At 42.5% G+C, this 12,018-nt stretch overlaps 1 protein-coding gene across 1 annotated transcript in view; it reads right to left on the reverse strand.

Moving 5' to 3' along the window:
* Positions 1 to 12,018, reverse strand: part of LOC126355253 (cytochrome P450 4C1-like) — a 60,592-nt gene that overhangs the window by 34,524 nt on the left and 14,050 nt on the right. The window contains exons 2-3 of the mRNA XM_050005536.1: positions 11,661 to 11,862; positions 8,052 to 8,279 (exon numbers count right to left, since the gene is read on the reverse strand). Coding sequence (XP_049861493.1) covers positions 8,052 to 8,279; positions 11,661 to 11,862 — 430 coding nt within the window. The remainder of the gene's footprint in view (positions 1 to 8,051; positions 8,280 to 11,660; positions 11,863 to 12,018) is intronic.

Below are 12,018 nucleotides of genomic sequence, written 5' to 3' on the forward strand. Positions count from 1 at the left end.
ATTGGTTACAATTCTTAAATAAATAAAATAAATGTCGTGTGACTAGAGCCTACCGTCGAGTACACCATTCGCGGGTAGCAAGTCTTTCGATTTGACGCCTCTTGGGCGACTTGCGCTTCGATGGGGTTGAAATGATGATGATCAGGACAACACAACACAACAGCCGGCCCCTGAGCGGAGGAAATCCCAGACCCGGCCGGGAATCGGATACGGGCCCTTAGGATTGACATTCTGTCGTGCTGACCTCTCAGCTACCAGCGGCGGATCAATTCTTAAATAGATATTCTGTAAATGCAATCAGTAATCCGGATAACGTAATAAATCCATTACAGTGTCTCCCCAGCACGGTGTAACAAAATGCTTATTGCAACATGGTTTTTGGCGACACTTTTCCAAAAATGGAAGGTACAATGCCATCTCAGAATCTGTAACAGTGAATTTAGGATCACGACGAAAGACTTTTATCTGGATGGCTAGACGGAAATTTGAACGTTGCTTCTCCCGGAAGCGACTAAAGTGTGCGTACCACCACACCAGCTTGTACGGGTCACATTAAAAACATAACCGTAATCGAGAACTGCGCATCAAAGATAATGTTGCTACTGCAACTGGGGATTTTTGTGAAAATACAGAACAGAGCAATTTACTCCTAGATGTGAATTGTGTATCGACGGAATCCCATCTACGAAATTTATTGTTTGCAGAAGTTGTAAGGTGTGGGGAAACCTGTACTGATTACGTGGAAATCAAAGTGAAGTACTACTAATTACGCGAGCATATATGCCAATAATACGCCCAGTGCGGAGGCTCTGTTACGCTACACGTGAAAGACAGTCTAGTGAACAATGTCAAGTGTTTCTATTGGCAATCGACAGCGTACGACATGCTGCACGACTCAAAAATATCGGTACCAGAACAATCTGGTGTATAGTACTGAAGATGAAATTTACTTTCCCACCCTCTTAGTTTCTATACACCCCAGAGACTATCGGTTATAGTCTGCTTCTTCTTAGTGTTCGTGAAATATTCCAGAAGAGCACTGCATAATGTTTCGTTTGTAATAAGGTTACCGTAATTCGTATTTTACTCTCATTCTTCATTGTGAAGATTCGTAAGTTTTAGCTGCGCACAATTTGAAGTTAACCCTATCTGTGGTGCGTGTTTTTCCCGCTAACAGCAGATGAGTGAAGGTCTTCATTAACAGTTCACCCTAAGGCTCCGCTTGGATGGTCTTTCACCTTTCACCAAAGTTCATAGTCCCACAGCATTACAAAAGACCGGATGTATAAAGTAGAGAGGGTGGAACGGGGAATTAACGGCTCGAGATCTAGCTGCGTAAGTGGCCTGCAGAGGTACTCGCAACTGCACACTTGACACCTCCGTTTTCACATGTCTACTTAGACCACGGACGACGATTACTTGGCCTATTGAAACATTATAATGAAGAAAAAGATTCGATGAACAAGAGCATTAACTGAAGCCTAGATCGAAAGATAAGATACGGATATTCTCATACCAACTTTTAAACAAGTTTAAATTACAGTCCTGACATTGTCATTATTATCGGACAATGGATGAGAAGGAGCATTTAACCTTTTTTTGTAACAGTCTCTCTCATTTAATTGGTGCAACAAGTATTATTTCGAGTAACCTGCAATGCCATTGGAAGGGCGGGCAGCAACGTTCCATTTTTTAGCTGTTTTATTATCATTACAACACGACTATCCCGATCCTTTAAAAATGAAACTTTTTTTCTTTTCGCTTTCGGCCATTGTTACTCAGGTTCATGATCCTGTTGCATCACGGACGTCGTATTTACTGCTTTTAATTTAGAAATTCATCGCTTACAGAGTATATAGTGTCTTTTCTTGTAATATTTGCATTCTATGAACTGAAGACGCGATTCACACTTGTAAATGCGAGCACATTACGATCAGTTGTCCGAATTCCTCAGCAAACCCATGTCCTAGGATGAGTCCAAGGCAGACTTACACGGATCTCTCTACTTGTTAGATTAGAAGTCGATTCATGGGGTCCGTACATTAGCAAAAACTAAACCACATTACCTCTAGTGTTTTTAACCAATACCTAATTGTTTCGTGTGGTACGCAGAAACTCTGAAAGATATGCACTACATGTATAGACGTTGCACTGTACAATACCATATGTAGATTAACTTACTACAATGTTGTTATTGTGATTTAAATTAGTATCTTAACTAACAATGGAACTATGCTACTTCTACAGTGTCTAATGCGTATAGAAATTTGAAGTTTGCCTAGCTTTAGTTGTTAATTTTAGCAAATTATCTTGGTCTAATGACGAATAAGTGCGCTCCTTAGCGTAACATATAGCTAATAGCTGGGGTACATTAGATTAAATATACAAAATTTTACTTGGTATTAAATTGATGAGGTGAAAACCGTGTATCAAACAGCTGAAAACGTACGCATATTGTCAAAATAAGTATGTTACATGTAACATCAACAATTGACCATGCGTTGCTTTGTGCTGAAATGGTACGATTTACTAAATGCTGATAAAAGACAAACACGAAAATTAAATTTTTAGCAATGCTGTATCGTCATAGACAAATTGGAACTCTGTTTGTGTGCTTATATCATATTGTGGATCACACTTCACGCTAATAAACAAACAGCACTGAACACGGTGGGTTGAACACGATAAACTGCAACCGAAAGAAAGCAAAGACAATCTCATCTCCTAGTAAGTAAACGGCGAGCGTGTTATGAAGTGGATAAAGAGAGTCCTATCGATAACCTTCCAAGGATTAAAGGTCAGCTGCTCGACAGGTTGGGAGTGATTACTTGAATGAAAAGAGAAAGCTCGAAGTGGCCAGCTTTGCATAAGGGAAAAAAACAAATAAAATAAAATGATTTTTAACCGAGACAACGGTCCTGCGCACAATCGTGCTTTGACAATGAGAATGATGAGCGACTTGAAATATGTTACTAGACCATTCATCGCTATTCACTAGCTTCGTCATCCTCCGACCTCCACCTACTCGAGATCTAAAGATGTTTGGCAACGGATAACGTTTGGAATCAGAATCCTGGTAACCGTAAGTGGATATTACTAGTCCTTTCAGAACCACAGTTCGAAGATGTACACCCTTGAAAATCACTAGCAAAACTACACTGACGTGAAAGAGGAAGTCGAAAAGTAATTGTATATTTGGGGTCTAAGAAACACGAAGTTTAATTCCTACGCTATGCTCATGATGCAGCCCACTTCGAAACCCTGCAAGACTAGAGAGTGAGTCATAAACCTTACAAACAATGTAGCACTACGTAGCTTTGCTTCTTTACGTTGAAATAGAATCTTTGGACAGGTTGCCAGATTGACTAAGAGAATGGAGCTGTTTTCTGTACGAGCAGGGCTTGAATTTGCGTCTATTCATTATAATTCATGATTTCCTTGGTTATAACGCCTAAACGGCGTTTTATAATGACTACGGACAATTTCCCCTACGTCTCTGTAATTATTCTTATGTAGACGCACCGCTAAACTGTAAAATTCCTTCCTTCCTCAATTAATAAGTCTTCTTTTGTTATAACAGAATAGTATGATTTATTCAGAAAAGTCCTTAGTTAATTCCCTCTGTGCTTATGCAGTTCTTCCTGGATACCATCTTTAGTGATTTCGATCACAATGGAACGTTGAATGGTGACCAAACAGATACCGCAATCCAAAGAAATTCTGCTTAGTTGTGCAGCTGCACACAAGCATAGAACTGTAAAAACCACACATATCGTGATCCAGATTCACACAGCACAATCAGTTTTCAATGTTAGAATTCTCTTTTGACGGATGTAAAGGTAACATACAGTGCCTAATAAAAAGATTGAAGCACCCAAGATACACTGAAGTGCTAAGGTAACTGTTGTAGGCAAGCGTATTCAGTTACAGGAACATGTAAACAGGCAGAATATGGCGCTGCGTTCGGCAACGCCTATATAAGACAGCAAGTGTGTGGTGCAGTTGTTAGATCGATTACTGCTGCTACAATGGCAGGTTATAAAGATTTAAGTGAGTTTGAACGTGGTGTTATTGTCGGCACACAATCAATGGGACACAGCATCTCCGAGATAGCGATGAAGTGGGGATTTTCCCGTACGACCATTTCACGAGCGTACTGTGAATACCAGGAATCCAGTAAAACATCAGATCTCCGAGATCACCGCGGCCGTAAAAGATCCTGCAAGAACGTGATCAAAGACGACTGAAGAGAAACGTTCAACGTGAAAAGTGCCGACGCTTCCGCAAATTGCTGCAGATTTCAATGTGTGGCCATCAACAAGTGTCAGTGTGCGAACCATTCAACGAAACGTCATCGATATGGGCTTTTGGAGCCAAAGGCCTACTCGTGTACCCCTGATGACTGCACGACACAAACCTTTACGCCTCGTCTGGGCCCGTCAACATCGGATTGTTGATGAGTAGAAACATGTTGCTTCGTCGGACGGATCTCGTTTCAAATTGTGTCGAGCAGATGGACGTGTACGGGTATGGAGACAACCTCAAGAATCCGTGGACCCTGCATGTCAGCAGGGGACCATTCAAGCTGGTGGAGGCTCTGTAATGATGTGGGGCGTGTGCAGTTGTAGTGATATGGGACCCCTGATATGACTAGATACGACTCTGACAGCTGACACGTACGTAAGCATCCTGTCTGATAACCAGCATCCATTCATGTCCATTGTGCATTGTGGCGGACTTGAGCAATTGCAGCAGGACAAGGCTATACCCCCACACGTCTAGAATTACTACACAACGGCTACAGGAACACTCTTCTGAGTTTAAACCCTTCCGCTGGCCACCGGACTCCTCAGCAATGATCATTATTGAGCATATCTGGGATGCCTTGCAACGTGCTGTTCAGAGGAGATCTCCATCCCGTCGTAGTCTTACACATTTATGGAGAGCCCTGCAGGGTGCATGGTGTCAGTTCTCTCCAGCACTACTTCGGATATTAGTCAAGTCCATGCCACGTCATGTTGCGGCACTTCTGCGTACTCGCGGAGGCCCTACAAGACATTAGATAGGTACATCAGTTTCCTTGGCTCTTCAGTGCACATAGTCGAATGTCAATATTATTTTGAGCACTTACACACCATCGGTGGATATGTAAATGATCAGAGCTGCAGTTCTCTGTGACAGGTGGAACGGTCAATAGAGAGTGTTAGTATTGTTCTTTTCTGGTGTTGTTACCAGGTTTGGTAAGCGAAGTAATGCCCGTCAACAGCATCAGATATTGAGTGACACTGTGAAGTCAAAGAGATGTTGCGTACTCGTGTGAAACAGCGTTATCAGCTCTTGATAGTTTTAAAGGGACCTTATTGTGGGTCAGGATCGTGCAATATCCGGATCTGTGGCCCGACGCTGGCTTGCATGGGAACGTGAGGGAAGGCATAACCGTCATCAAGGTTCCAGTCGACCACGTCTGACCACCACAAGAGAGTGTGTGTACCAAGCACTTCATAACCCGTTCACAACTGCGCTTCCCATACGACAGCAACTAATGGAGTCCATGAAACATTCTATCCCATCCCGTACCATTGGTCGAGGACTATCGGCATCAGTATTGATGAAATACTGTCCCATTACAGGGTTCCGTTAACATCACAACACAGACGGCTATGTTTTTAGTGATGCCTTGACTGGGAAGCATGGACTGCTGATGAATGGAATCCCACTGTGTACAGGGATGACTAGCAGTTCTGCACTATCCCGTATGACCATTGTCTACGATTACGGCGGTGAATTGGGACGAGTCTCCATTGTTTCGTTGTTTTGGAGAGGAACAGTGATGTTACTCCTGTTGTCATGGTGTGGCGAACCGTCAGGCACGATTTCAGGTTACGGCTAGTTGTGATTGACTGAACTCAGACTGCACAATGGTACGTCAGGAATGTCCTGTGTCCTTATGTGTTACTTCACGCGTGACAGTATCGTGAGACAATTGTTTAACATGATAACGCTCGTCCACGGATAGTGCGCCTCTCTATGAGCTCTCTGCGTGGTGTTGGCGTACTCCCACTGTCATCCAGATCAGCATCTGTCCCCTTCAGAATATTGTGTACCTGCTCTCGGACGCCAACGCCGTGTTAGTACCAGTATCCAGCATATCAAGTTAGAATAGCTGTGCGCCAGCTTTCTTCTTTATGGAATCCATCGGGTTTATGACGCCCTCCACAACTGAATCACTGCATGCATCCAGGACAGAGGGGGAGCGACGTCACACTAATAAGGATGCTCATATCACCATATTCTTTGTTTATTTGATTCGATTTTGTAAAAACCTCATATATCTTATCTACCAGTGAAGCTTCAAATCGTCCCCTCTTCCCGTTCTGGGTCACTCGCTTTTTTTCACTCATCTTATTTGAGTAGACGCTTGACTAAAGAGTAGCATCAAACCATTGAATATGAAACAGTAGAGCAACATGTACAGTGGCTTATGGAAGCTAGACACAGTGCTTTATAGCGTTTTAAGAAAAGCATTGATGTCCTATACCAACATTTAATCTTTTCAACTGCGAAGTCATATGTATGTAAAAAAATTAATGGCGATAAGATGCGATAATTTCGGTGCTAGATGATACACGCTCAGAATACAGGATTATAAACTGGGTGGAAAAATAGGGCTTCCATGAAGAAAATATGGATCTATTAGGTTGGTGCATATGTTCGTAGCATTTTTCCATACGTTTCGTAAATACAACAGATACACGTAAAGGAGATTTTTGTCGTCAACAATTTACTATTTACTAATTCACTATTTGCAACAAACTGTCTGCCAACGCTGGGGTAACTTTTCAGAAACAACGTGTTTTTGTGGTGAGGAACTCGTCGAGCCACGTTCATCCGGTATTCTTACCGAAGGCTGTGCAACAGAGGCCGGGAGAGGTGAACATCTGAGGGTACCAGATCAGGTGAATATGGTGGGTGCGGTATGACTTCCCAACGAATCTCCTATATAGCGCTTTTTGTCAGTCAAGCAGAATGCGGGCGGGCGCTATCGTGAAGTAGCATTACCTCACGCAGTCATCCTGCTCGTTGTTCTTGAGCTGTGTCTGCGAGACGCCTCATTTGTTGACAATAAATGTCAGAAGCGATGGTTACACCTCGAGTAAGTAATTCGTAGTACACTACACCATTGCTGCCCCACCAGACGCGTGGCATTATGTTCGATGGGTGTACGAAGGTCTTTGTACGGGGAGTTTCTGCTTTGTTTGGGTTCAACCATTCCTTTCCTTTCCTCTTCTTATCGCAAAGACACCATTTATAATCACTACTAATGATACACGATAGGGCGGTCGGTGTTGTTCACGAGCAAATTGACGAAGCAGAGATGCACATATGGCCACTCACTATTTTTTGAGATTTTGGCTTAGAGTATGCGGTACCCATACACCCAATTATTGAACCTTCCCCACTGCATGCCAATGTCGCACGGTGCTGGAATGATCACAGTTCATCACATTTGCCAGTTCTCAAATACACTGACGTCAATCATTGTGGATTAGTGCGCATAAACGGTCTTCATCTAATCCTGAAGGTATTCCTGAATGTCGAAAGTCACTAATATCAAAACGATCCTCCTTAAATAGATAAAACCATTTTCTTACCGTTCTCTGTTCAACGGTATTACCTCACGGCGCAAATGTTTCTGGCTCCCTTTGTTACTGTCACCCGCTATTGAATTCAGACAAGAATATATCGGAAATGTTCCGTTTCTCAACTTGGCATTCCACTTTTTAACGTCCACAGCTACATTTACTATCTCAAAATGACGAAATGATTATATATAAACTCAAATAGCAACAAAAAACTACAAATAAAAAACGACAAACTATAAATAAATCCGTAGCAACCACAATACCAAAAAGAAAAACAGAAACACTACAAACTTATGCACCAACCTAATAACATCCGTTACTGCTTTTCACCTTCGTCTTCATGAATGAGTGCCGTCCAGATATGCTCTGCAAAAATGACGGTGAGCGTGCGCCTAATGCGTCCTTTACCTGTATGATCTGCAGGCCGTCTTTCACCTCGTCGGCGATCTCTGCCTGTTTCAGCTGGTCTGGCTCTATTTCGTCCAGCTGGATGCCGGCGATGGTCGAGGTGAAGGTCCGCAAGGCCGCGTGGAACAGTGGCCCGTACACGTCAACCTCGGTGCCGGCAGCCGCCGCCAGCTTTTCGCACGTAAATCTGGCGCCTTCATTGAATGAGTCGACGAACCGGCTCAGCACCTGCCGGGCCATAGTAGTGAGTCACAAAACAAGTTACCATACAAGGTCTCTTCTTTTTCTCCCGTACGGTACGAATCATTCCTGAAATCACCAGAAAAACTACAATTTCATCTCCAGAATGAATCTTCCATTACGCAGCAGAGTGTGACCTTAGTGTGACACTTTCTGGGAGCTTAAAACTGTGTGCCGTACCGGTACTGCCGGCGTTCCAAAACTCGAGCTTGCCTTTCGCGGGAATGCTCTCGTGAGCGTGTCCTGGCAGCTCAGTCAGTGAAGGCACTGAGCACGGAAGACAAGGTCCCAGGTTAGAATACCACTCCGGAGTACATTTTTAACTGCCAAGATGTTTATCAATTTAATCTAATCATTATGCTACACTTTATGTCATAAATGTTGTACAGCCGTCCTGATCGATGTACAGGTCGAGATACCAAAATTTTAACCTCAAACATTTCCGGAACCGTTGAAGATGTCGAATTTTCCTTCATGGGGAATCACAGTCATGTAGAATATTTTAAAAGACCTGATAAGATTACTCACGTGGTGGTACAATATATCTGATGTATATACATCTACGTGATACGTCATCATCGAAAAAATATATTTATGTTCTTATAGACCTATTTTCGAATTACAGAATATGAATACGTATCGAAGATACATAATATGGCTGATATTTTGTATCTATGTCTTCGATGTGTATTCATGTCTTGCAAATATGGCAACATGTCTATAAGACAATAAATACACTCTAAGACATAAAAAACAACACACAGTGAAGGAATTATTAAAACGGGACGGAGATCTGTAGATATGGGATGTATATTTACAGACAAACAAATCATTACAATTTCAGAAGAAGAGTGTCTACTTTCGCAGACCACCTGCTTAAAGGAGGCCATAGTTACAAGGTCCAACATAGTCATACATAACACCCACAAAGGGAGGAAGATGAACTGCCTTGAAATGAAGGACATTAATAAACAAATGTTCACTTTTTCCAAGCTTAGTACTGAACGATGCGGAACTGTTCCTGTACTCGCCATTCTGACTACAGATACTGCTAACAGTCCCGCCCAGACTACTTAGTAAACTATCCCTCCTATTCGTAGCATCATTTTTTCCTTTATCTCAAATACTATAATTTCCCTTATCATGTTAAAAAATTAGTTTGTGTAAGCACAGTATTCCACTTCCTGTTTTGTCTCACTTGTAATACGGAATATGTTAAAGAAAAATGGGGCTACGAGAGGGAGGGATAGTTTACTGAGTGGTCTGGATGAGATTATTAGCAGTATCTGCAGTCAGAAGGGAGCTGTGTCTGATCATTCAATACTAAGCTTGAGAAAGTGAACACTTGCTTTTAAATTTCCTTTATTTCAAGGTAATTCATCTTCCTCCATTTATGGATATTATGTAAGGCATCATGCGGAACCTTGTGACGGTGGCCTTCTTTCAGTAGGGGTCTGCAAAAGTAGAGGCTCCTTTTCTAATCCTCCAACATGTATGGTATTCCTACAAGTGGGTGGATATTGCCCTGTCAGACTGACTTATATACAATGATCAGCCAGAGCATTATGACCACCGACATACTATTCGATATAAACCCGCACAGGTGCATGTAACGTCAGTGAGCGTACCGTCCGTGTGTTGAATGGGGAAGGTGCGCGATCTGACTCAATTTGATCGGGGGCAGACTGTGATGGCAGGAGGCTCGGCACGAGGATTTCGGAAACTGCACTACTTTTCGGATGTTTGAGGATTAGTGTGGTGCGTGTCTTCAACATGTGGCAAAACCAACGTGAAACCACACCCAGACTTTGTGGCGTTGGGTGGCCAGTGCTCATTACTTATGTCGGACATTTTAGGTTGGGCGGTCTGGTAAAACACGACAGTGAACTGTGGCATAAATAACATCAGACTTTCAGTCACAGTTGCCGATGTCGTGATGTAAACTTGAGCAGTCTGTTAATGTTTGTTATTTAGATATTCGCTACTGACGCCGAAAAAATGATAAAAAAGTTTTTTCGGCTTTTCTCAGTAACCACCCATGGAGTTAGTGGTGCCTCCATGGGCTCCTTATGGCACACCGTAGACCAAATCTAAATCAAATAGAACCAAACGATTTTCTCCATTTGCCTAAACTGGAGGAAGTGACCAATATTGAAACTTTGACTCTGTGCAGTAGAATAGCTACCGTAAGACGCTCCTTCTGTTGGGTATAAAACTGGTCCAAAACACTTGACTATTCTATCCTATCATCAACAGAAGTTGAGGTATGAGCCCCGAAACTCCTATTTTTATGCACGGTGTTTTGGAATATATTGGTAGTCGCTGTCGCATGCATACCGATATCCTGCTCTTTTTCAAAGCTGAAGTGCTGTTTTTACCATTGGTCAAAAAGTGCCCAGTAGCGATATACATATAACACCATATTTCGAAGTTCCTGGATTTTTTAATGCACTATGTAATCCATCAAGGAAGAAGTGAATCCATTGCTTGATGCTATTTGTTCGACTGTATTTAACTCAGTTTGGAAGTTGTCATCGCTCATGGAGACATATATTAGACATTGTATCACTTAATAAGAGCAAATATTATTTTGGAGGACAGAATTTGAGAACTGGCTCAATAATTTGATGACTTAGGCACAAGGGTCAAGAACGCATAGGTGGTCCTGGAACATAATCTGAGACAGTGTCTCACTCGCAAAAAATTTACAGATGAAAATGTGGCGCACCAAACAGTATGCAGATACCTGGTATGACAACAGTACAGATATAAATAATAAATTAGATACCGGGTAATGTATGGAACTATTCGAAGAGCACTGTAAACAGCACGGACCGAAACACAGCTGAAGCTGTACAAGATGCTGGCAGTGCAGGTTACTCCATATGTCAGTGAAACATGTACATTAAAACGGAAGGACCGCATCAATGAAAGTCCATAGGGCTCTACACGTTTTGTTAAAATGAGAAACTAGGACATATGGAATCAATTACAAATATTTGCAATATGGGAAAAACGGACTAATATAGATGTTACTGGGAAGAGCATTTAGAAAGAATGGACAATACAAGTATTCCAAAAATGGCATAGTCATATAGAACAATTGGCCGAAGAGACACAGAAAGACCGAGACCAGAACAGGCCGAAGGACCTCAATCGTGAAATGATGGTGATGATGATGATGCAAATTCTTGACAGTTTTCGTCCGTGGTTGTATTAACGGATTACTAGTGCCAGCACACTCCAGTACATTCACCGCAAAGTCTTATGCCAACTTCTTCTTGACAGTTTTCATCCGTGGTTGTATTAACTGAATACTAGTGCCAGCACACTCCAGTACATTCACCACAATGTCTTATGCCAACTTGCCTCGGTGTGGAATGTGGGCTCAATGATCTTGCGGTGGTTTCTCCAGACGTCTCCCTTGCTGGTAAGTAGACCCTCGCCAACGAAGACCCTCACTGGACGTATAAAGTACGGATCGCGTTCGCGCTGCCAGCTGGTCGTTAGTATCTTTTGGACATCGTCGGGTTGTGTCACCACCATGAATAGCTTGGGCCCCATGTAAAACCTGCAACACAAATGTGCTAATGAATTGGTACGTCACTCGCTAGGAAAAACTGCCAGGGTTTAGCATCAAACATGTTAGTTTTCCCATTGGGCAGTGACTCGCTAGTAAGGCCGGTCAGAGACAGAAACATTACCCACACTTACAGTTGCTGTATTC

This window comes from Schistocerca gregaria, chromosome 3 (assembly GCF_023897955.1).
Source record: "Schistocerca gregaria isolate iqSchGreg1 chromosome 3, iqSchGreg1.2, whole genome shotgun sequence".
NCBI classification, from domain to species: Eukaryota; Metazoa; Arthropoda; class Insecta; order Orthoptera; family Acrididae; genus Schistocerca; species Schistocerca gregaria.